The sequence below is a fragment of the Triticum aestivum genome, chromosome 3A (genome assembly GCF_018294505.1).
Source record: "Triticum aestivum cultivar Chinese Spring chromosome 3A, IWGSC CS RefSeq v2.1, whole genome shotgun sequence".
Lineage (NCBI taxonomy): Eukaryota > Viridiplantae > Streptophyta > Magnoliopsida > Poales > Poaceae > Triticum > Triticum aestivum.
Genome location: NC_057800.1, coordinates 134633712 through 134658944, shown reverse-complemented (window position 1 = coordinate 134658944; position 25233 = coordinate 134633712). Strand labels below are relative to the sequence as shown.

The window sequence follows — 25233 nt, the reverse complement described above, 5'->3', positions numbered from 1 at the left end:
CCATACCTACCTATTATGGCATTTTCATAGTCATTTCGAGATATATTGCCATGCAACTTCCATCATCATCATATACATGACTTGAGCATTCATTGTTATATTGCTTTGCATGATCGTAAGATAGCTAGCATGATGTTTTCATGGCTTGTCCGTTTTTTGATGTCATTGCTACGTCAGATCAATACACATCCCGGTACACCGCCGAAGGCATTCATATAGAGTCATATCTTTGTTCTAGATATCAAGTTGTAATATTGAGTTGTAAGTAAATAAAAGTGTGATGATCATCATTATTAGAACATTGTCCCAAAAGTGGCCAAAGAAGCCCCCAAAAAAAAGAGAGGCCAAAAAAGCCTAAAAAAAGAAAAAAAACGAAAAAAAGAAAAAAAATGAGAGAAAAAAAGAGAAGGGGCAATGTTACTATCCTTTTACCACACTTGTGCTTCAAAGTAGCACCATGTTTTTCATATAGAGAGTCTCTTGAGTTATCACTTTCATATACTAGTGGGAATTTTCATTATAGAACTTGGCTTGTATATTCCAACGATGGGCTTCCTCAAATTCCCTAGGTCTTCATGAGCAAGTAAGTTGGATGCACACGCACTTAGTTTCAGTTTGAGCTTTCATATACTTATAGCTCTAGTGCATCCGTTGCATGTCAATCCCTACTCACTCACATTGATATCTATTGATGGGCATCTCCATAGCCCGTTGATACGCCTAGTTGATGTGAGACTATCTTCTCCTTTTTGTCTTCTCCACAACCATCATTCTATTCCACCTATAGTGCTATGTCCATGACTCACGCTCATGTATTGCGTGAAGGTTGAAAATGCTGAAGCGCGTTAAAAAGTATGAACCAATTGCTCGGCTTGTCATCGGGGTTGTGCATGATGTGAGTATTTTGTGTGGTGAAAATGGAGCATAGCCAGACTATATGATTTTGTAGGGATAACTTTCTTTGGCCATGTTATTTTGAAAAGACATGACTGCTTATTAGTAGGCTTGAAGTATTATTGTTTTTATGTCAAATGATAGACTATTGCTTTGAATCACTCGTGTCTTAATATTCATGCCATGATTAGATATGTGATCAAGATTATGCTAGGTAGCATTCCACATAAAAAAATATCTTTTTAATCATTTACCTACTCGAGGACGAGCGGGAATTAAGCTTGGCGATGCTGATACATCTCCATCGTATCTATAATTTTTGATTGTTCAATGTCAATATTATTCAACTTTCATATACTTTTGGCAACTTTTTATACTATTTTTGGGACTAACATATTGATCCAGTGCCCAATGTCAGTTCCTGTTTATTGCATGTTTTTTTGTTTTCGCAGAATATCAATATCAAACGGAGTCCAAACGGGATAAAAATTGACGAAGATTTTTTTGGAAGAAAAATCCACGCGAGACGGTGCCCGAGGTGGCCACGAGGCAGGGGCGCGTGCCCCTGACCCTCGTGGGCCACCCGTAAGGCGGTTTATGCTCTTCTTTCGCCGCAAGAAAGCTAATATCCGGATAGAGATCGTGTCAAAATTTTAGCCCAGTTAGAGTTACGGATCTCCGGGAATATAAGAAACGGTGAAAGGGAAGAATCTGGGAACGCAGAAACAGAGAGAGACAGAGAGACAGATCCAATCTCGGAGGGGCTCTCTTCCCTCCCTTGGCATGGATGCCATCGACCAGAGGGGAAACCCTTCTCCCATCTAGGGAGGAGGTTAAGGAAGAAGAAGAAGAAGGAGGGGAGCTCTCCCCCTCGCTTCCGGTGGCACCGGAGTGCCACCGGGGGCCATCATCATCACCGCGATCTACACCAACACCTTCGCCATCTTCACCAACATCTCCATCACCTTCCCCCCTCTATCTACAGCGGTCCACTCTCCCGCAACCCGCTGTACCCTCTACTTGAACATGGTGCTTTATACTTCATATTATTATTCAATGATGTGTTGCCATCTTATGATGTCTGAGTATATTTTCGTTGTCCTATCGGTGGTTGATGAATTACTATGATTGATTTAATTTGCTTGTGGTTATGTTGCTGTCCTTTGGTGCCCATCATATGATTGCGCGCGTGGATCACACCCTAGGGGTAATTGTATGTTGATAGGACTATGTATTGGAGGGCAAGAGTGACAGAAGTTTCAACCTAACATAGAAATTGATGCATATGGTATTGAAGGGAAACCAATATATCTTAATGCTATGGTTGGGTTTTACCTTAATGAACATTAGTAGTTGCAGATGCTTGCTAATAGTTCCAATCATACGTGTATAGAATTCCAAGTCAAGGATGACATGCTAGCAGTGGCCTCTCCCACATAATATTTGCTATTGGTCTACTAAAGTAGTCAATTGCTTAGGGACAATTTTGCAACTCCTACCACCACTTTTCCACACTCGATATATTTGCTTTATTGTTTCTTTATCTAAGCAGCCTCTATTTTTTATTTACGTACTCTTTATTATCTTGCAAACCTATCCAACAACACCTACAAAATACTTCTAGTTTCATACTTGTTTTAGGTAAAGCGAACATCAAGCGTGCGTAAAGTTGTATCGGTGGTCGATAGAACTTGAGGGAATATTAGTTCTACCTTTAGCTCCTCGTTGGGTTTGACACTCTTATCGAAAACTGTTGCGATCCCCTATACTTGTGGATTATCAGATACTTTTACCAACATGTGTGACAACATGATCTTAGAATTCGCCTACCTCCGCTTTAGGCGTTATACAGACTCACCACCTTTTTTTGTATTTCGCTTCTTAATTTTTATTTGTATGAGAGAACTTATTTGGTTGTGTACATCATAGTTATGCAGAGACTAGGTGTAATGCTTAAACCTTTTAAGTAATAAAATGCCTTTTTTCATCAAGAAAAAAAACCGCCCCTTTTTAAAAAATATCAAATTATTCTGGCCCGATTCATCAAGAAACTGGTGCTAATCACATGCGTGGATTGCCACCTTCATTTTTCTTGGGCCGTGTTTCTCACTGGCCGAAACGGAAACGTATTTCAGGCTAAGGTACGTAAACATGAGGAGAGAGACGCACGCATGGTACCGGAAAACCATGCCTCTGAATTCCGATCACAAGCTACATAAACTAGTTACAGAGGCCGTCTGAAAACGTCAAGCAATGAAGTATACGCATGCACGGCGTGTTCCCTTCCGTGGAGTCAACCATATGGGTGTCGCCGCAAATGCAAGAATTAATCATTTAAGACGAGCGAGACAACAACGGGAGACGCGCCTCTTTTCTTTTTTTCTCTCGAGAAAATGACGGAAGATGCGCCTTAGAGCATCTCCAGCCGCGCCCCAAGAAGACCCCTCAGACGATTTTTCGGTCGTCGGCATCAAAAAATCGGCCCAGTCGCGTCCTTAAGGGCTCAGTTTTCGCCGGCGGACCCAACCCGAATCCGGCACGCTGGGGGTCGCTTGGGGGCGCCGGGCGAATCTTTTTTGGCGCGAAGAGCCGCAGGACAGCCGCGTCAGCGACTCGACTCTCTTCTTGCCGCTTCATCGTCCTCATCGCCTCATTTCCCGCGGCGAATCAATACCAAAGCTGCGCGCTGCGCGCGCTGCCGCGCCGGTCAGCCTCCATTGATGCCTCACGGGCGGCGCAGTGAAGGCCGGGCGACGCGCGTCCCCTCGGCCGCCACGTCATCAAGCCACGCGTAACGCGCCGGCCAAGCCTACCACGCGGCGCCTCCGCCTATATAAGCCGACCACCAGCATGCCGGAGGCACGCACAGACACTCCACCCCCGACGCGCCCATTTCCCCCCCCCCTTCCTCCTCTCGCCGTCTCCAGTTCAGAAGAATGGTCGAGCGCTTTCCAGGCGACGACACGGCGGCGAATGGCTTCGGGCGTCGCCATCTTCACGAGGACGAGGCTCGCCTCCTTTTCGAGGCCGAGTACCCGGTCCCGCCGGACATGCGGGTGCCCGGGGCTTGGAGGATCAGCGCCGTCGGCGTGCCGGTGCCACCACCACCCACTGGGGCGGCGCGGCGTGCGGAGATCGCACGTATCCGCGCGTCCCTGCCGCGGGCGGCGAGGGAGGGGCCACGGTACGTCCCCGACAGCTCGCTCTGGGAGCCCTACGTCCGCCGCCGTCATGCCGAGCAGCTCGAGGCCACCAACGGCGCCCTATCCTCCGGCAGGCTCAACTCTGATGGCCGGCGCCGGTGGTGGGGCGTGCCCGGCCACACGTTGGAAGCCGTCCTCAAGTACATCGAGGACGGCAACACGCCGCGCCTCGAGTACCCCGCTCCCCCGTCCTTCTCACGCCGCCGTGGAAGCTCCTGAACGCCGAGGCGCATGGAGCGGCCCGGGGCGTCCTCCTCCTCGTCCGGCCGCTCGTCGGGCTCTCCCTGCCTCCGCCCCATCAAGCCGGAGCCCCAGGACACGCCTGTCAGCGCGCGCACCCGCAGCTTCGGCGTTCGCATCGGCGACTCCGCCCCCCCCCCACCGGCCGCTTCGTCCCTGTCGAGCCCAAGCCGGAGCCCGGCCTCCATGCGGAGTACGAGGAGATAGCACGGCGCGGCTTCTCCGACGAGGACACCCTGCGGTGGGCGCGGGACGACTACCTCCGGACGGAGATGACCCGGCAGACCCGGGCCTTGGAGGAGATCGCCGCCCGCAAGCGTGGGCGCGAGGACGAGCACGGCATCGTGGTCCTCGACAGCGACAACGACGACGACGCCCCCGGACCGTCCAACCCGCCGCGCCAACCGGGGGAGGGATGCAGTAGGGACGGCGGCGGCGGAGACGACGACGACGATGGCGGTGGCGACTACACGCGGTTCTACCGCCTCCTCGGCATGTAGAACTGCAAAGGCGGGCGGCGGGCGGCGAGCGGTGAGGTAGACGGCGAGTAGCGGCAATGGAGACGGCGGGGGCAACCCATGCTAGTTTTTTTCTTTTTTTGTAAAATATGTTTAAATTTGAACGAACTCGCCGATGTTTGCGTTAAATTTGAGCCGTGTTTGCACCGTATTTGACTTTTTCAAAAAAACGTGGGCACCGCGACTGGGGGGCATCACGTCCCCAGTGTGCGGTTTAGCGCCGATGCGCCCCCAGGGGGTGATTTTTAGCCCCTCCTGAGGAGCCAACGGCTGGAGATGCTCTTAACGGGACATGACATGTATTATGGTGGATACATGCATGTGACCGAGATCATGAGATCAGTTGGTATGGTATTCTACTACTACTACTAGTAGCAGCTAGTATGAATGAGGAGCTACCTACGCCGGCCGCTAGGCCATGCCATACCACCATGCAAGGAGTGAATTGCAGAAAACCATCACATTTGGGGTTAGCTTTGCGGAAAACTACCTAGTCCCTAATTATTTGCAAAACGCACCGCGGATTCAGTAAACTTGTTGCAAATAGCACTGATGAGGTGATCTGGCCCGTTTGATCACTTTCTGACAAGTGGGGCCAGATTGTCAGGATCTAACTTAGCAAAAACACACATACACACACACACACACACACACACACACACACACCCATACAGATCTTTAAAAAACAACGCAATCGAGTCCCTCCCCATCTGGGCCAGGTACTTTTGCAGCGGTGACGGATCGCATGTCCAGCCCGCAGGGCTGGAGCTCGCCTCCGGTGCTCCGGCGGCTTCGGCGAAGAGACGTCGCGCGGTGAGGTGGACCTCGCCGGCGCGGACGGCTACTGAGCGGAGGAGGCTGCCGGCGGAGAGCACGTCGACGGTGGCGGCCAGGTAGGCGATGTGGAGCATCTCAGCGTCCGCCATGGATGGATCTTGGAATGGTGGCTGCCGCAGGGAGCCCGTCCCTGAGCCTGCGCTGCCGCCCGGAGCCCGCCCCTGCAACCCTTCGTCCCTTCCCTTTCCTTCCCGACGCATCTCTGCAGAGGAAAGCCGGGGCTCACCGGCGGAAGAGATCGAGGGCGAGGAGCTCGTCGATGTCTTGCTGTGTTGAAGTAGCAGGGCCGCCGGCTCCGGTGTGCCCTTTGCGGTAACGTGGTTTGCAGGCGAGTGCCGAGGACGCGCTGGTGGAAGAGGCATCCCGGCGGACGGCAGGGCCAGGGCGCCGTGGTTGCGCCTCGCTGACAATTTTCCGCACGGAGGGACGTGGTTGCGTCGTCAATCCCGGCCAACGCAGCCTCACCTCTCGCCTTTCCAGCCGTCGCCGATGGTAGACGAGGCAACGGTGGAGAAGAAAAGAAAGGGGAGGAGGAAGGAGATGGTAGACAGGGCAGCGGTGGTCGCCGACGACGAGGTCGTCGGAGTGGCGCGGGGGGTGGGTAGCTCGGGGGCTCTGGCTCTCCCGATCCAGACGGGGTCGAAGCAAGGGGGCTCTGATTGCTTTTTCTTTTTAGATCCAGGGGCCTGTATGTCAAAACTTTGCCAAATCAGCTTCTTACAATCTGACCCCACTTATCAGAAAGTGATCAAACGGGCCAGATCACCTCATCAGTGCTATTTGCAATAAGTTTACCGAATCCGCGGTGCGTTTTGCAAATAATTAGGGACTAGGTAGTTTTCCGCAAAGCTAACCCTAAATGTGGTGGTTTTCTGCAATTCACTCCCGTGCGAGAGATCTAAAGTTAGGGGCTGGTTCACGAGGGAACATATGCTTGTTGGGCAAATGATTGATGTGTCATTAAAAGGTCGTGTACGTGTTGCGTGCACCTAAGTCCTGCAGGAGGCCCAGTTAGTCTCATCCATTAGATCTTTCATATAATACTACACGTGCTCTGGTGTATTATAATGCACCGTTTTGTTAGAAGAGCCCGGATCGATTTTGCATACAGAAACTGATGCTCTGAATGCCAAGTTATTCATATATGCCTGATACAGTTTACACACACACACACACTTTTTCAACTTGAGGAGTGAACTCAGATCCTAGTCATGCAACATGCAATGGCAGTCAACTTAAGGCTGAGCCAACCAAGTGACTCCATCACTAAATTACGGTTACTACACAGCGCTGGGGATCTCGATGAGGTGGCAGCACATGTGGGATCAGTTAGGTTAGTGCTCCTTAATTAATCATCACTCAGTAGCGAGTAGGAGTAGCCTGCATGAACAAACTAACCTATTCAAACCGTTCTTTAATCGTGCTCTGAAATCAACCACCCTCCCTGCCGCAGGCAGATGCACAGCTCCTTCGGGATCTGGAAAGAACCTAGTCTCCCGGTCATTCCCTTCCACGCTAGTGCACAATTTCTTATTAATCAGTCGGATACTTCACTTGGATATGTATATTAACTCTGAATAAACCACTGTGAGATTAGACCAGATAGTAAGTAATTTACTGTTACTGAATCCGCTGTTGCCGCATCCGGAAAATGGCGCGCGAGAGCAAATCTGAGGCCGCCGGTGGTCCAGCCTGTTTGCGTGCTGACGAACACAACTACACAAGGGCAAGTCGCTATGAACACGTTAAGCGGCTTAATTACCCGGGAGGAGCACGTCGATGCAGATCTCACTGTCAGAGGCGAACAGTCTCCGCCCGGGCTCAGCAGTGCCCGCCTCCAATGGAAGACGGTCAAGGTCATGCCTGTCCCGCTCACTCGGGCGAGCTTCTTCAGCTCTCGTTGATGTGAGGAGTGAGATCGACTCGACTGTTGCCACACATGGGGGTGGGGGTCTCTCCTCCTCCTCCTCCTCCTCCTTTCCCCGAGCCCTGTGCAGTATCTATCTATCTAACCATGGCGGCACTGCACCACCTACCTACCTGCAAGCCTGTAGCTACGCTGAGGGTACGTAGTAGGAGTACGTACGTACGAACGTCGTTGGTGGCACGGGCGGGTTGTTCGTCGAGAATTCATGAGGGGTCAGGGATGTGCCCATCTTGGGCTGGGTTTGGTTTGGTTTGTCATCGACTTGCGGTACGGCCCATTCATTGTTCCCTGCCTGAACGCCCACTTGAACAGTAGGAGGAGGACTCCCCCTCAAAAAAAAAAAAAAGAACAGTAGGAGAAGGACTGCCGTGGCAACAAGGTGTCGGTGCGAGGTTTTCAGTTCAGATGCAAGAGACATGACTGCCCACTCGTGTGCAGGATCCCAGAGTTGAAATCAGTCGATATGTGGTCAATCTTGATATGTTGCTGCCGCTTCTTTTGGAGTAGTTGTACTGATTTTCGAAAAATGAACATCTTCAGTCTGAATCCTGCGCATACATGAAAAATCTTCATCTCTGAAAGATCCCGAGAGAGTCTCGTATGCTTGAAAGCTGGGTAAAACTATGTCAACTGACAGATTTAAGTTGCACTCAAAAGTATGAATAGCTTGGAAAATGTCAATTCTTCTTACAAATTAAAGGCAATCAACCCAAGCACCGACTACTACCAATCAATGTCCACACGGTACTTTGCTTTTGCATCTCCGCACGAGTCACGACTGATGAAAAGTCAAGTCGTACAATCTTTGCATCCAGCATGCGTGCGTGCGTGCATGCACCAAAACGTGCTACGGTCGGAGTGTCCGTCCGCTCCGAATCAATGTCTGTGGATTGGAACTGGCCGTCTCAGGTCAGGAAGAGGAGCTGGAGGAGTCCAACGTCGAGACCCTCCGGCGTTTGCCGGCCAGGAGCGAGTCCCTCGGCGAGAACTCGAAGGCGGCGGCCGCGCCGGCGACCCTGTCGAGCACCGAGTCGAGCGCCTGGCGGACCGAGGCCGCGGTCACGGCGCCCTCGCGCGACATGACCACGGTGAGTCGGACGCGGCCGCCCAGCGTGGTCACCTCCGAGCCGACGACCCTGGGCGCGAGCGGCTGCAGCGCGCGCCTCACGTCGGCGAAGAGGTCCGCGCAGCCGTCGCCGCAGCTGAGCGTCGCCTTGACGAGGAAGGCGGCGCGGTGGTGGGGTGGCGCTTGCGGCTGCTGGACGACCTCGACGGTGACCTCGTCGGCGCCGGACGGGACGGGGCAGTGCTTGCCCACCCGCGCCGCCTCGCTCTTGAGCTTCTTCACGTGGTTTATCACCTCCGCGAGCAGCGCCGCCTTGTCCATCTGCAGAAGCCAATATATCGACGGATCAGGTTCTTGGTGCCTGCCTGGTCCGGTTTCTGAACGTAACCATGCATGTAGACGTAGCAGCAGGAAGCTGGCGATGCCGCGGTTTGAAGGACGGCCGCCGCTCCGCACCGTGGCGGCGTCTGATCACTACGCAAAAGCCCATGGTCCAACCAACCTAGCTACCCAAACGAACCGGGCGAAATCCCCGTTTAATTAGGCTTTCTAATAAGGCCCTTTAAAAAAAATAAAGAAAACAATGTTTTCTTTGAAGGGCCTTATTAGAAAAGGGCCTTATTAGAAAGCCTTTCAAAGAAGCGGAGTGCGGAGAGGCTCTATGGGCGGCCCAATTATCGTCACTTCTCTTATATTTGAAATATTTATCTTTAATATTTTTATCACATAAAAAGTCTTTTGTTCTAAAAATATTTGATACATGAGAATTCTCTGTATCCTATTTTTTTTATAAAAAATGTTTCATAGACTTAAAAACTCATCATGTTTTTAACAAAAAAAATTAAAGCATGAAAAATGAAAATAAAGAATAATAAAAAGTAACAGAAAATCAGAAGAAAGCCCTCCAAAAAGGAAAAATAGAAACACAAGCTGGAGGAAGCGACAGAGAAAAAAAGAAAGGGATTAGAGACATAGAATAAGATTTGTCGCAAGGCAATGGACCATGTTTTCCTCGGAAGAAGGTAAAAAGGTATCCTCAGAACATGCCAGATATGACAATATGGCACACCGGCATCCGCGTTATAGCTATGAATGTGACAATATGGTCACACGATGCACCATCCCAACATTTGTCGACTGATCGAAGTGCGAGTGTTGCATTTGTGAGTACGTGGCTACGCTTGACTGACTGACCCGTATGCGCTGACACTTGCCACCATGGAGTCGTACAACTATCAGTGAGGATGCTGCCCTAGTCTACGACGAAAGTTCACAACTGCCAAGCAAGTTCAGATTCCACACTAGGGCGATGGGTTTTCTTCAGACTGATAGCCGCACGGTCGTCCGATTTTTCTGTGTTGCCTTGCACGCTTGGCGCCTATAGTGATTTTTCCACACAACTTCGATGAGTGGACTAGTGTCAACCTCATGCGAAAATTGAGGATCCAACCATGGGGCCATTTATGGGCATCATTCACTCTCCCAGATGTCTTAGTCTCGAGGTTCTCACCGTGTGATACTTTCATGTTGTTCCTACTCAAGGTGAAAATTCGTGAGACGGTTTAGGTGATGGGCATATGGGTGTCTTTGTGGAGTTCTAGACTCTCAACTCTTCATCGTAGGCAAATAACTTGTTGGCGGTGGAATGTGCATCGCCATGGGGATAAGAGGTACTAGGTGGAGTTTTCCTTGGACGACGACCATGGATGTTTCTCTTCTAGGAAGATGATCGTCGAGGCCACCTGGGTCGGCTGCTCACCTTGCTCTGCTCCTCTTGAGACAACTGATCACTTGATTTTTCGTTGCCCGTTCGCGGCCAAGTACTGGACCGGCTGGTTGTCCCTTCTGTGGGCTCTCCAGTGACGCGTCCTCCGCCACCTTCACTCTTTTGTGGTGTTGGCACCCGTGGAAGCATCGAAATGGTGTGGTGTTTCGCGGCCTTAGGCCCTCTCTACCCCTTTTGCTCAAGTGTTGCTGGGACGACGTTGCTCTCTAGCGAGCAAGGCTGCAGGTGGATCTTCGGCGTGATGCACATGCTTGGATTGCCATCTTGTCCCGCACTAACAAAGTTCCACCTATCTCTTTCTTCTCCCTTTGTGTACCTCTCGCTTGACGCCCCTATCTTGCTGTGGTAAAACCATCAGGATTTAAGCCCATTTTAATGGAAATTCAAGTGAGGAACCCCCTTCCCCTAATTTTTTTCCAAAAAAGTGTTGTGTTCATGTGTGTTGGCTACGTGCCTAACTTGTTATCTGCTATTGCAAACCGAGTTTATCATTTTGTTATCGTGTTGCTTTAGTAACAATATTTTCTAAAAATAACGTGAATGTTTGTGTGCACAAGATACAAATAAGAGCCTCTGATTTGCAGGATCGCAAAAATGCAAGAATAAGAAAAACACATGATTGAAATGTCATGTCCATTCAAATCCTATATGATTTGAGTTTGTTTGATTGCAACCCATAGTGGGTGTTAAGAGTTCCTATGAAATGTAGTACAAATAATTTGCTTAGGAAAAACTCCTACAAAATTCAATCATATGAATAAAACGACCAACGTAGGAAAAATTTCTAAGTATTTTAGTCCTCCATAAATCTGATGAAATTCTTTTGAATCAAATGAGCACTAACTATTGTTTTTTCCCTAGACTCTTCCAAAATTCGCGTATTGCATCCGAAGAAAAAAAATATACAGTAGAAATTAGCGACAGAACGAGAAGGAGAAGGCACTCACCTTGTCGGTGCAAGGGACCATGCTCCGGAGCGTGGCGAGGTGCGCGTTGATCCTCTCCCTCCGCCGCCGCTCCGCTTCGCTGTGGCTCCTGAGGGCCGTCGCCGCCTTCTCCTCCCGCCCTCCTCCCTTCCGCTTCAGCACGTCCGGGGCGGCGGCTGCGCCAGGCTCCCCCGTCCCGCCGTCGAGCAGGACCGACGACGTCGACGCTCCCAGCTGCTGGCCGAAGCCATGCCCATGCCCGCCGCCGAAACCACCGTAAAACCCCTCGTAGAGGCGCACTGCGCCGCTGAAGGGGCCCGAGTTCATCTCGTCCCACAAGGCCAAAGGACGTAGGATCGAGAGCGTGCTGGATGAAGCTGCAGCTACAGAGAAACCATGCAGGTGAAGTGCCGGCCGGGGGTCACTGTATGGTTTCTTGAACTGCCACGGGGGAGACAAGCTCGATCGACGCCTGCGAAACAAGGATTTTTACAGGCACCAGGGCCAAGAACGAAACACACTTTCTTGTCCCGAATGTCGCAGATCTTCACGACAACGACAAGAGAGGAGAAGCACAGACACCTCCGTTTCCCAAGATTATGTTGACCTGCAACTGGGAGCGCAGACAACGGAGGCCAACAGGAAGGAAACAACGGCGAGACCGACGGCCTGGCTCCCAAGAACACGGTGGTCCAGACAGGTCAAAGACCTTCTCCCAAGGTCAATCGCCTCAGAAATGGCGCGCGAGACCCTTGGGAGCAAAGCTTCCAACAAGATCACAGGAAAAGCAGAGCCGTGTCGTGGATGCCGTAGGAGGGCACAGGATCAGACACGAGAAGGAGAAGGGCGCAAGGATCGTAGCTTGCTCCCTCAGACTACGAGTCGCAGGAACAAGAATCAAAGAGGCAAATGGAGAGAGAGGAGTAAGCAGAAGGCAAGAACACAGAGCAGGCTCAGGTGCCCGGAGGCCGGTTGGGAGGGCAGGACCACGAGGGGAGCTCGACGCGCCGCAGCTTCCTCTGCTCGGACTCCACCCTGCTCCCGCCGGCGTCGGTCCTCGGCGTGCCGCCGTGCGCTTCCATCATCGCCATCGATGGGCTTCCGCTCGAGGGCCGGCCAGCACGGCTAGATCAACTTGGAACTGGAACTCCTCTGCTGTATGAACGGGATCATCCTCTCTTCTCACGCAGGTGGAAGCAATATGTATCCGCGTTTCCTCTCAGTTTATTGGCGATAGGCCGTTTGGACTGGGGTTTCTTTTTCCTCCGAAAATTCTGCGTGGAGAGGAAGGAAGGAGAAGAAGAGTGTTTCTTTTCTAGGGATGCTGTGGAGCTTGGAGGAAGAAGAAGAACACCTGTTGTTTTTCAAGGATGGAGAGCTTGTTATGTGTATACGTCTGATTCGTTGTTGTTTTCTAAATTTTGACACACAGGATAAGGACGTCTTGTGCAAATTCTACGCTTTGCTTGTTGGATTTGTTTTCTGGTTGCTTACTTGGCGACCTGGCTCTTTGTTAGGGTAGAAATTTTCTTGTCCTGGCGCTCCAGATGGTGCCACCAGGATTTCTGTACAACTTCACTGGTATCATCATGAAAATGAAGAGTGTTAATCTCTTTTTTTTTGAGAAAACTTTCAATCTAATTATCAACTGTCACGGTAGTCCAAAAACATCAAAAGTAAAAATTACATCCAGGTTTTTAGACCACGTGGCGACGACTACAAGCACTCGAGCGAGCCGAAGGCGCGTCACCGTCATTGCCCCTTCATCACCAAAGCTGGGCAAACCTTGTTGTAGTAGGCAGCCGGGAAGTCGTCGTGCTAAGGACCGAGGGTACCAGCGCATCAGAACAACAACCTATAAACACACGAACATAGACGAACGAACACCGGATCCATCGAAAACAAACGCTGACTGAATCCCGCAAGATTCGCCAGAGATAAGTCTCCACACGTCTTCCGACGATGCTAGAAGCGCCACCGGGATGGAGGCTAGGCAGGGAGAATCTTATTCCATCTTCAGGAAACCGCCGTCATCACGCCTTCCTGAGCAGGACACAAACCCTATCAAAACTCTAAAAAACGGCTAAAAACGAAGCTCTCCCGCCGGCAAAGTCTGGGATCCACCGCATCTCCATGTCCCTAAGGCCATAAGAGATGAGGCAGGTCGGCGGCAACACGCCGGGAGGCAACAGAAGCCCTAGTGATGGCTGCCTTTGTATGAAGAGTACTAATCTATTTTATTTTATTTTAAAAAAGAGGGTTAACACCTTCGGCCTCTGCATCAGTTGATGTATGCAACCCTTAGTTATGAATATACAATCGAAGTTTACATGGTTCAACAAGTCTCGAGATAAAACAAGCTGCCTTTGTATGAAGAGTACTAATCTATTTTATTTTATTTTTTAAAAAGAGGGTTAACACCTCCGGCCTCTGCATCAGTTGATGCATGCAACCATTAGTTATTAATATACAATCGAAGTTTACAAGGTCCAACAAATCTTGAGATAAAACAAGAAGAGCAGTAACTTTTTCCACTGCAAGCATGACTTTTGCCACCAAATTTTGCATCAGCAAGATTCAATAAGCACATGGCTGCATATATTAGGTAGAAGCGACTATTCAGTGCCTCAATCGTCAAATTTAACTGGTGATAGCAACATTACATCTACGTTTTTATATTACCCTAGATTGACTGGCCGGTCCATTCGACGCCATATCCATCCTTCAACTTCCCACCCTAGATTACACGTAGATTCTATGATTTGCAACTCTACCGGAAAAATTCAGGTAATCAACAATTCTCACAACCTTGGTGACGAGGCATTTGATGCTGTAAGCTACCCTTGTTGGTTTGCAGTACAACAACATCTTATATCTTATATGCATATCTTCATATCTTGAAACTTCTTTATCCTCCAATTGCCCTTTTGAATAACATATCTAGTTGATAGGATAGTATACATAAAGTGAATGGGCATGTATTGCTTGGGTTGTTCAACCAATTGAACATGTTTTCTATACGCCTTGCAATTTTGTTTTGTGATGATCTTGCCGGCCAACCCGGCTCTGGACTTGTTGATGTTGCCACTTCAACCCTTTTCCTTGGCTGTAGCCTCTAATAAGTGACCTATGTTATCAGCTGTTCAGCTTGACATTCTGATTCTCAAGTCGTCCTCATAAGCCTATAATAATTCGTGACAAGATGTTTGGCTTGGAAAATCGAGTCCCCTCATCCACTAAACAAGCAAAGATGTTCTTAAGAGATGACCCAACCCATTTCTTTTTGTTTGACCTAGTAGTAGTACATAAAATCAGGATGTGTGGTTGTAGAATTACAGGGTACTACAACATGTCTCACCAGGTGCATGAACCTTGCTTGGCATGGATTATCAAAGGGAAGTGCTACAGCGCGACGATTGCGCATGGTACGCCTAACGGTGTGACCGCCTCCTTCCTCCCGTGTTCCCCTTCTTCACTGCCGCACACCGTCGACGACGTCCACTGCCGCCACCGTGCAATTCGGGTGGTGTAAAATGTGGCTAACTATTGGTACTCCCTCTGTAAACTAATATACAAGTGTTTAGATCACTATTTATATTAGTTTAGAGAGGGAGTACATGAATTCTATCACCATCTCTGACGAGTTCTTTACTGGAGGTTTGTTCTTGGGAACTGGCACCTGTAGGAGCACGTACATTAGTGATTGGATCACTGGAACAGTAAGGTGTTGCTTGTCATCTTCTATAGATGGACTTGTACCAGAAGGAAGCAAAAGTGATTGGCTGGGCAGCTCAAAGCTGACAGCACCAGGGACTAGCTAATAGTTCCTTGAGGGATAATCTTGAACACCTGGCCCTTTTAGAACCATGTGTTTCAGAATTTAATTTTAAGCATTGCTGTCGTGGTGTCAACTTGTCTTCACTGGTACATTTAGAAGGAGTGTAGCACCCACCTTCCTTTTCTAGTGAAATTTATATTAGTGAAAATGTCTTTCCTTTTGGCCTTAAAGTGACTACAATACTTGAGAATGTTGTGGAAGCAGCTAATGAACCATTTGTGCTGTCGTTGTCATCTATCATTTCCGCAGGATGGCACACACAACCCAACCTTAGGATATGCAAAGGGCACCACAGCAAAAGCACAAAAGCACTTCACCAAAAGTGCTGCTCCTCTATTCACAGATATAAGATGTTCCAACTTCTTTCCGAATCAGATGTATATAGACATGTTTTAGCATGTTTATTCACTCATTTCAGTCCGGATATAAGCTATATTGAAATATACAAAACATCTTATATTTGTGAATGGAGAGAGTACCTCCTTAGGCTAAAAAATACACATCATTCGTATTTTCTCGAACGTCGTGTTCAGTGCTAAAAAGGGAGGCCCTGGCAATGGGGCTATTTCATGAAAGATACCGGGCACAGATCTTTTTAGCACTCAATCAGAAGTCACAAGGTTAAACAAACAGATGAACTAGAGTCACAAGTACACAGGTGTTAAGAACAGATGACCGCAAACAATGCACCGCAAAACAGCAACGTTTTAGTAACAAGGCCTACGATATGTAGACCACCACATCAACGACAAGGGCGATGAGAATGGATTCACTTGACCGAACAGCTTATTAACAATTGATAGTATGACTTACTGCAGTTTCTCAGTTCCTCGACGAAGCTAAGATGATAACTCCGTATGTACATGGAAATTATGGTGTACATTCACCTCTCTGTTTAAGGTATGCTTCTATAGTTCCATCAGATGCACAAGCAGTTCCTACCAGTGCAGGGCATTATGTACACAGAGGTGTGGTTATCCACAGTTTTGCACTTTGCACTGCACACAGCACCAACTCAGGTTGTGATCACATAAAAACAAACTCCTTAGCTACACTGACCGCTTTCTCTCGACCAAATAGCTTCTCAACAATGGCCAGGGCGAACTCCGTCGCAGTCCCTGGGGCTCTGCTAGTGATAAGATTACCGTCAATCACAACCCTGTTCTCACATAGGCTCCGATCAGTAAGCAAGTGCGCCATGGGTGGAAACGCCGTCGCCTTCTTCCCCTGCAAGGATGGAAAATCATCCCAAGTTAGATCAGCCCAAAAGTTATAAAATGTTTTCTCCAATATTTGGGAGCGGTGTCTTTACTGCTATCTCTAGATGAAACAAAGATGCCGTAGGAGCATAATGATTTTTAACACACATGATGTGCATATTTGTCATCACGGTACCTTCAGTAAACCGTGGGGCTCGAGGACATGAGCTGGGGAAGCACATATTGCACCATAGGCTTTACCAGATCCTGCCTGCTTCTTTAGTAAATCAACAAGTTTGTCTGTACTAGCAAACTTTTGAGCACCCGACAGACCGCCCTAGATACAATAGACGCCAGTGTAAGTGATCTTAAGAATACCACTAGACAAATAAATGAATAGCTCAACAGTTATGTACCGGCATGACAATCAGATCAAATTCCATTTTAGCAGCTTCGTCCAACATCATGTCAGCTATCAGATTAAACTTGTGACGCCGGGTCACGATTTGCAGGGTATCCTCAACTGACGCAACTGTAACATTTGCGCCTGCTCTACGCAAGACGTCTATTAAATTAAGAGCTTCAATTTCCTCTGAACCATTAGCAACTGGCACAAGAACCTGCAGGGAATATTACAGGAAAAACAATCACATGTATATCAGACTCAACTCAGATTAAGAGCCAGCACGTTTCTTGCTTAATAATCCCATATGAGCCAATTAGTTGCCAACTGATGACATGTGTTCCTGGACTATGAATAGTCTACATAAGAACATATAGGACCTTATTCTGAGTGGTAACCCGACTATGCTACATGCTTCTGTGCCCCCCCCCCCCCCCCCCAAAACACACAACCCAAATAAATGCACCATCGATCATATAAGTGGAAGTTTACAATAAAAGCAGCTTACACCAGTGACCGTTTATTTACGACAGTATCATACCACTTCCTTCTTACATAAACCAGCAATGAATATTTAATGGACAATCATGACCTGCTACTAATACAATTGTAGTTATGGCTAATAAATGCACCATAGATCATATAAGTGCAAGTTTACAACAAGGCTGCTTACACCAATGACCGTTTGTAACTAATTATTTACAACAGTAACATACCACTTCCTTCCAATTATTTACATAAACCAGGAATGTATATTTAATGAACAACCATGACCCGCTAATAGAATTGTAGTTATGACTAATAGGTTTAATAAACATCTGAATATATTGTTCTATTGTCAACATTAAGCAACGGTTTGTAATCACGGACGCTGATTTAAGATAAGACACCGGAGCAGGCTGCAATATGTCACCTTCACTAAAATGTTTGTAAACAGAAGTAATATAAAAACACATGAGAGAAAAGCAGAAGGCAAGCCAAGATGCTTGGAAATCGTTTTCTTAACAAGTGGAATCCAATTTCATCTCATACCTGAGGTGTACCACTGCATTTCCATTCAACTGAATTAAGCTCTTCGATGGTATAGTCAGCGCCATGTTGAGGGTGGACATACTAAATGAAAACAAACACCAGATAATGCAAGTTTGAGTCACTAAGATTGATGAAACATGAACCCAAAATATTCAATTCCATAATACCAGTAAACTGTTCAGAAAGAACTACTTCAAGTTATAAGATCTTGTTAACAGAGATCAATAGATGGTTTTACATCAAATCAGCATAGGTATAAATTAACAATTTCCAGGTATCACCGATGTGAACAATATTCTTTATGGCACAGAATCATCTATTCGATTTATCATGTTATTAATAGCAAAAAATCAATAACATAGCTACAGTTTATAGCTCACCAAAGGTCCAGCAACCTCCTCCATCTTCTCTTTGTCATATAGCTGCTCCACCAGAGCAAGAGCAAATTCAATTGCTGTTCCCGGACCCTGGCTGGTCACCACATTTCTATCCACCACCACCCTGGAGTTCACAGGGATCACTTCAGCAGTGAACTTCTCCATGAATGACGGGTAGCAAGTCGCCTGAAGTAACAAAGCGCAACAACAATTTTGTGAACACAATTCATCTTTCCAACAAAACCACCCTCACAACAGTCGACTGATCGTAATTCCTAAACGTTGATCAGTTATTCACCTTTAAACCTTTGAGCATGCCCCAATGGGCCAACGTCACTGCCGGCGCAGCGCAAATGGCGCCGTAGAGTCCCCCCTTCTCCGCATGCATCTTGACCATCCTCTCGAGTACTTTACATTCTCTAAGATTAACTGACCCCGGCATCCCGCCCTACACCGAATTAAGCAGCAATATCAGATGATCAGGCCATGTGTATCAGCATCTTGATGTTACAGCGAGCGCGAGCGCCAATGAAACAGTTAGGCAGACTAGGCGGTTGTTGATTGATTCAGGCAAAAAGGTTGATTTGGGAGAAGATGGAGATTGTGGTCGGAAAGGGGAGTGGTGGACGCACCGGCAGGGCGATGAGGTCGAAGGCCTCGCCTTCGAGGTCGGCGACGCGGCCGCCGGCGACGAGCTTGACCCCGTAGGCGGCCTCCACGAGGAGTCCCTCGTCCCCGGCCGGCGCGGAGGCGACGGTCGCGACGGTGACCCGCGCGCCGGCGCGGTTGAGGACGTCGGCCGTGGCGGCCGCCTCGACCGGCTCCGTGCCGGCGGCGACCGGCACGAGCACCCGCTTGGCCGGGCGGGCGGCGGCGGCGAAGGCGCGGGAGAGGAGCAGGCGGCGGCAGGAGACGGCCCGCCTCGCCAGCGAGGAGACGGCTGCGGCCATCGGGAATCCGGCTGGGGATCGCCGGGCGAGGATTCTTGCCTTGCTCGGCGGAAAGGTGGTGCGGTGCGACGCGAGGAGAGTGGGAGTCTCGCGTTCTTGCTTCGCTTTCTGTTCTTCCGGGTAGTTGGGGCCGCTACGAGTAGCCTTGATTCTCGTTCTCTTCACCCTTTCTGAGGGATTGATCCCCGTTCTTGGGCTGCTGAGTGCTGACTTCCCGTCGCTTTTTCTAGATGGAAATGTGGTTGCCGTCGTGTGTGTCAGAGAGTCTTCTCGGTCGCCGTCGGTTTTCTAGATAGAGTAGTGGTAGTGGATCATGCGCTGTACTCGGTTGGTAGTATGCTTCTGCTTGTCGTGCAACTTCTTTTGTGGATGGATAACGATGAGTGAGTCCTATCGGGGGCAAGAACATGTGAGTCTCGCCTCAGTATCCATATATTTTAGAAATTTTAGAAGAAGGCTCTAGAAGAGCCCGGAATTAATAAAACCATCAACCGACATCAATCAACATTCAAACAAACACAAAAAGCAATAGGGAGAAAACATATTGTTGTGTAAACGGCTAACCGGCTTCAAGAAAACCACTAGCAAAGCTGAGGAAGCTAATGCACTATTGCATTGTGGCTAGAAGTTGAAGAAATCCTCCATAGCGAGCAGACCACCACGTAGGAACACCAACAAGACTTTGGGGAGGAACAACCCGTAGTTGAAGGGGCACCTTTGTCAGCTCATGAGCTCTAGTCGACTCATTGTCGACCTCCCCCATCTTCAAAGGGGCTCCCTGTTCCCTCGCCCTGCCACCAAGGGGGCCAATCCATTAAAAGATGAAGACGCTCACCCGAGGGCTAAGGTGAGAAGTGATGCCATTGCCATCCGGAAGACCAAACAAGGACACCATCACCAAGCTACGGCAAGCTCAACCAAGGGAAGCTTCGGCACTGGATGGCACCTGCATTGTCCAAGACATTGTTGAGAACATTCTCCCTCTCTTCTCAACATGACATATCTTGTTCAAATTCTCTCTCTTGGAGCCAACCGAATAAATGTTTTAACTCACAAAGATACTTTCACTTTCCAGAGAAACATGTACGGTAAAATCTCGCAATGCTGGATAGAAGGATACGTAGAGCTACTGGAAAAATGTCCACATCTAGTGAGGAGCCAAACCAACAAATCCTTATCTTCATTTAGATAAACCGAAGAACAAACAACCAAAAGTTTATCTAACTCCACTTTTCTTTCTCCAACCATAGCCCTTCTAAATATCAAGTTTCTTAAAGCTCTACTAAAAGCCTCATGCACTCTAATACTGTAATCGGAGAAGATGGCCTGGGAGTTTGGATCATTGAACTGCAAAAATGCATTCTCCTATCCATATGTCTTCCAAAAACCTAGTTTTCTCTCTCCTACCAATTTGGAATATATAACAACTTAAAAATATTTTCTTAACCTCCACTAGACCTTGCTAGAAAAGTGAATCTCCAGGGTTAGAGCTCACCTGACCAAGGTTCTTATGAGCCAAATACTTTTTAGTTAGTAGATTGTGCCACAAACCATTTGTATAAAAATGTTTCTACAACCACTTAGTGATGTGGGCACGTGTTAGAATGTGTAGGTAACAATGGCCAGATCATTCACTATGATGCTAAATTAACAGTTATCTTCTCTTTTCCTACTCATAACCTCCAATATATAATCTCCATCCGTGTATGGTGATACACAAATAAAGATAATGACCCATCAGATCAACTCGTAGGTGTCGATGTAACGATCAATCCTATGTCGTTGGTAGATTTTCTCATGGAAAATCATAGAAAATACACACACCCTGGTCACCATAGACTTGGGAGTTTTTTTGTATTTCTTCATAAATTCTCCAAAATAAACTCATATTTATAATGTTCATAGCCTAGCCATTAAATAGCCAACTTACGTTCCTTTCTGGAAGGAAAATAAACAAGGGAAATGCTTCTCCTCAATCCACTGATCATTGGCGCGCGTCGATCGCCTTCGCGGTCATCCTATAAGCCTTTGATCGTACGGTGTGAAACATCCTCCTCACCACAAACACGTGCTTTCAACATGGCAGGGGACTGGAGGCACTACAAAAAATACACTTTCGTGATGATACGTGTTTCTCACAGTAGGTCGCGTTTTTTGTCATGCATGTACATCCATGACGATTTTATGACAGAATCAAGATAGTCATACCTGTGCTGTCGTAGAAGTGTTCCATGACATTATCAAAATATCATCACGAAAGTGTCCACTTCCATGACGATAAATCGCGCATCACAGAAGTGCTTTCATCAAGGGTGACCGACACGTGGCATCCACCGTAACGGAACGCCGTTAAGCTATCGGGTCGGGTTTTGGATCCGATAACCCGTTAACAGCCCCAACCAATAGGGATTTTCCACGTGTAAAATCATCATTGGCTGGAGGAGACACGTGTCAGGTCCGCGTTGGCACAGGTGTCACTCATCCAATGGGCGAGACGCGCCTATGATATGTTGACACGTGGACCGGCCCATCAAGTTTAAATGGGCCGACCCAATTGAAGGCCCACAAGATTTTGCGGACCATAATGGACCGGCCCAGCTAAAGGCCCACGAGATTTTGCGGACCATAATGGGCTGGCCCAGCTAAAGACCCACAAGATTTTGCGGGCCATAATGAGCCGGCCCAGGTAAAGGCCCACAAGATTTTTATGTGCCACAATGGGCCGGCCCAGGTAAAGGCCCACAAGATTCTTGCGGATCATAATGGGCCGGCCTAGCTAAAGGCCCACGAGATTTCGCCGACATTAATGGACCGGCCCAGCTGTAGGCGTACAAGATTTTGAGGACCCTAGTAGGCCGACCCATTAACTGGCTTCCATGTTTTGGGCCAAATGTCGGCCCATATTTGATCTAGTCCATTAATGGCCTGCCATGCTCCGGGCCTAATAGTGGCCCATATAAGATCCGACCCGTTAAAAGCATACCACGTTCTGGGCCAAATTACGGCCCAGATCAGGTCCGACCCTTTAAGAGGCTCTGGGCTCAATTATGGCCCATATCAGATTCGGCCCGTTAACTGGACACTATACTTTTGGGCCCATTTGCTAAAGGCCCACTTAGTAATTCGGCCTGATATTAGTTTTGTCCTGTTAAGGGGCCGTTTAACATTTCGGCCCTATATTAATTTCGGCTTGTTAAAAGCCCTCATATAGTTGGGCCTAACTACGGCCCGGTTTGCATCCGGCCTGCTCGCAGCCGATATCTGATTGGGACAAACAAGGACCGAGACAATTTTGACCTGTTAAAAGCCTGTGATTTGATTCGCACAATCATGGGCCGGGGTTCATTTCGGGCTGCTGCCGGCCCGAGAGATGTTCGACACGTTTCAGGCCCAACCTACATCCTGATTGCATGACGGCCCGATTATGTATCGTAATTTTACGGTTTGGCCGGTTTACTGCGAAGACATGATATATATACAGTAAAATAACTGCAGCATCGTGAATAAGAAAAAACCTAGACTATACAATAAAGAAATTACGACATATTACATCCACTGGGCAGCAAAGTTCGCCACTATGATAATAAAGCACAAGCAGACAACAGATTACATACACTGGGTATCAAAGATCGCCACCAGTGCAAATAAACACACCGACAAAATAATATACAAAACCGTCAGCACTTCAATAGAGTTCAAGAAAGGTTAGCCCTGCTGGGGAGCTGCAGCGCAAGCAGCTGAGCAAGATGATGAGACTGCGTTTGTTCAACACTTATATCTTACTCACTTTGAAAGATAAACAAGCAGACAGATGACAGGTTTTGCACATAAAAGTATCAGTGCTGACAATTCATCACATTTCTTACTGACGAATAAAGTGACATAGTTTAAAATTGCATTAACACAATATGGTATTGTTCAGGTCAAGACATGGCAGGAAATGACATTGGGAAGGAGTTGGCAGCTTCACGACACCACTGGATTACAGATCAAGAACTCATAAGTATCAATGATTAGTGTGCTGTCAATTTATACCATTTCAGATTGGCAAATAAAGAGACGGTTTAAATAATAGTAGAATGATATGACATTGTTCATAGTTAAGACATTGCAGAATATGACATTGTGCTGTAGTGGGTAGGTTCACCACACCACTGGATTACGGATGAAGAACAGAAGCATACATGCAGTGCAAAAGAAGATCACTTGCTCTGTATAGTTTAATTTACATGGTATGAAGAAGGAACTTGGTTGTATAACTAAAAACTTAAATTGAGAAAGGACAAACTTTTGTTTATGAACTACACAATAAACTTTAAACAAGCAATTTGATGCAAACACAAAAAATAAACAGCTGTTGCAGTCATGCCTAACCAAATATATACAACAAAGTTTGAAGGCTTGAGATGGACAAACTTACATTATTGGTGAAGACAGGCTCTATAAAGGCCTTGTCCATGCTGATGGGGGGGGGGGGGGGGCGATTCAAGAAGTTTACCACAGAATCTTCTTCAAAAGCATTGCCTTTATTCTACATTTTGTTAAGAGTAAATATAGATGTGATAATATACAAAAAATGGAGAATATTTAAGATAAGATGAAGAGTGATACTACATAACCAAGTAGCTATAAATGTAAGTGCAGCGATACAGGCAAAAGGTACAACCAAGAGCAATGCACAACTAAACTTCTTCAGTACCAACCTTATGGTAAGAGTAAATATAGATATGATGTGTAGAAAATGGAGGGCAAAGGAAAATAAACTGCAAAGTGATGGTACATGAACAACTACCTGTCATTATAAGTACACTGATAAAGGACAACATGTACTTACAAGAACAATGCAGAGCTAAAAAACATTGGCATTGGATATATTCTACACTAATGTAACCATTCATACAAATCAGATAATTTGGAGCGAACAATTGATAAGCAAGCTATCATGCATACTGCTGTCACATAATGAACCAGGTATGTATGCAAGTACAATGATACAGGATAACAGGTACTAACAAGAGCAAAGCAGCGGGCAACATATTTGCGATATCATGTCGTTCTTGTCAAATCGGAATTCGTTTTCGAGCAGATTTCCTGCAAAAAAGATCCGTAAGGCACACGCGGAAAAGTAGAAGTTCAAATTGTCATGTGATTTCATAGACAATACCTCATCCTGGGAACGAGACCAGTGCATAACAAGGTTTTTCCATTTAATGTCTTCTAAATTTAGCACAGGAGACTTCACCAGAAATTCGTTTATAGACTTGCCATCAAAGTGTGATTTCCTCAGGTAACACCGATACTGCTGCAATGCTTCCTTGAAAAGCACAAGCAAACTTTGCTCGTCATGACTATCCAGATTGACCCTCGCCTAGTTACAACAATGTAATGTAAATCATTGATGTGTTCAATCAACAGAAAACAGGAAAATAATAACCATGAATAATAGCACTTACACGTAAGTTGGACAGAAAGATGTGAAAATGATGTTTGTCTTCACAATAATCTTCCCATGATGGGAATATATGCACGTAGTCCCTAACAACATTGAAGAGCCACGTCACCTGTAGCCTGTATTTGAAAAAGTTCATACAGTAGAATGGCTGTAGTGTTGGCTATACATTTAATGCATGCATGCTGTGCTAGGCAAAGGAAAGTGACATGATTGGCTGGGGGGAGCTGAACGCCGGCCGTAGCGCTCGCATGGGCTGCATGCAGGCTCCTTTTCCTCATTGCTTGTGTTATCGCCCGGCGACTCGCGAAGCGCCCGCTTGGTCCTTTCTTCTCACTTCTCTCTCCTCTAGCTATGATTTTGCTGATGTGGAAGATGCTATAGCCTGCTGACTAGTCTCTATTGTACTTGCTCTTAGGCTGTACACCGTGATCAAGGAGGAGGAGAAAACGAGAAACGTTAATGTTTATTTGCTAATTAATAGTATTGCATGCAATGAACTAACCACTTCATGTTGTGTTTGATATCTCAAGTCATTAAAAGCATGCACACTCTTTATCTCTTATTGGTTGATATGTCAAGAAATAA

The 25233-nt window shown here is 47.4% G+C and overlaps 2 protein-coding genes across 2 annotated transcripts; both read right to left on the bottom strand.

Annotated features, from left to right (window-relative positions):
• Window positions 1–8263: 8263 nt before the first annotated feature.
• LOC123060686 (transcription factor bHLH30) lies at window positions 8264–12780 on the bottom strand. The gene is made up of 2 exons (XM_044483505.1): window positions 11419–12780; window positions 8264–9006 (listed from the first exon to the last, which is right to left on the bottom strand). Exons 1-2 carry the CDS (start codon window positions 11722–11724, stop codon window positions 8530–8532), a joined length of 783 nt encoding a protein of 260 aa, XP_044339440.1. The 5' UTR covers window positions 11725–12780; the 3' UTR covers window positions 8264–8529.
• Window positions 12781–16003: 3223 nt separating this feature from the next.
• Window positions 16004–19498, bottom strand: LOC123060685 (protein DJ-1 homolog A). Its single transcript, XM_044483504.1, has 7 exons — window positions 18879–19498; window positions 18545–18694; window positions 18250–18432; window positions 17870–17950; window positions 16851–17054; window positions 16631–16771; window positions 16004–16462 (listed from the first exon to the last, which is right to left on the bottom strand). Exons 1-7 carry the CDS (start codon window positions 19194–19196, stop codon window positions 16262–16264), a joined length of 1278 nt encoding a protein of 425 aa, XP_044339439.1. The 5' UTR covers window positions 19197–19498; the 3' UTR covers window positions 16004–16261.
• Window positions 19499–25233: the final 5735 nt, after the last annotated feature.

What these genes read in the sequence shown, in the direction of transcription:
- LOC123060686 (XM_044483505.1), bottom strand. Translation starts at nt 11,724, where the DNA reads ATGAACTCGGGCCCCTTCAGCGGCGCAGTGCGCCTCTACGAGGGGTTT. An exon ending in TGGTCCCTTGCACCGACAAG is followed by an intron (nt 9,007 to 11,418) that starts GTGAGTGCCTTC and finishes TGGCTTCTGCAG; the next exon opens with ATGGACAAGGCGGCGCTGCT.
- LOC123060685 (XM_044483504.1), bottom strand. Translation starts at nt 19,196, where the DNA reads ATGGCCGCAGCCGTCTCCTCGCTGGCGAGGCGGGCCGTCTCCTGCCGC. An exon ending in AGGAGGTTGCTGGACCTTTG is followed by an intron (nt 17,951 to 18,249) that starts GTGAGCTATAAA and finishes GTTTTCATTTAG; the next exon opens with TATGTCCACCCTCAACATGG. An exon ending in TTGATCTGATTGTCATGCCG is followed by an intron (nt 16,772 to 16,850) that starts GTACATAACTGT and finishes TATTGTATCTAG; the next exon opens with GGCGGTCTGTCGGGTGCTCA.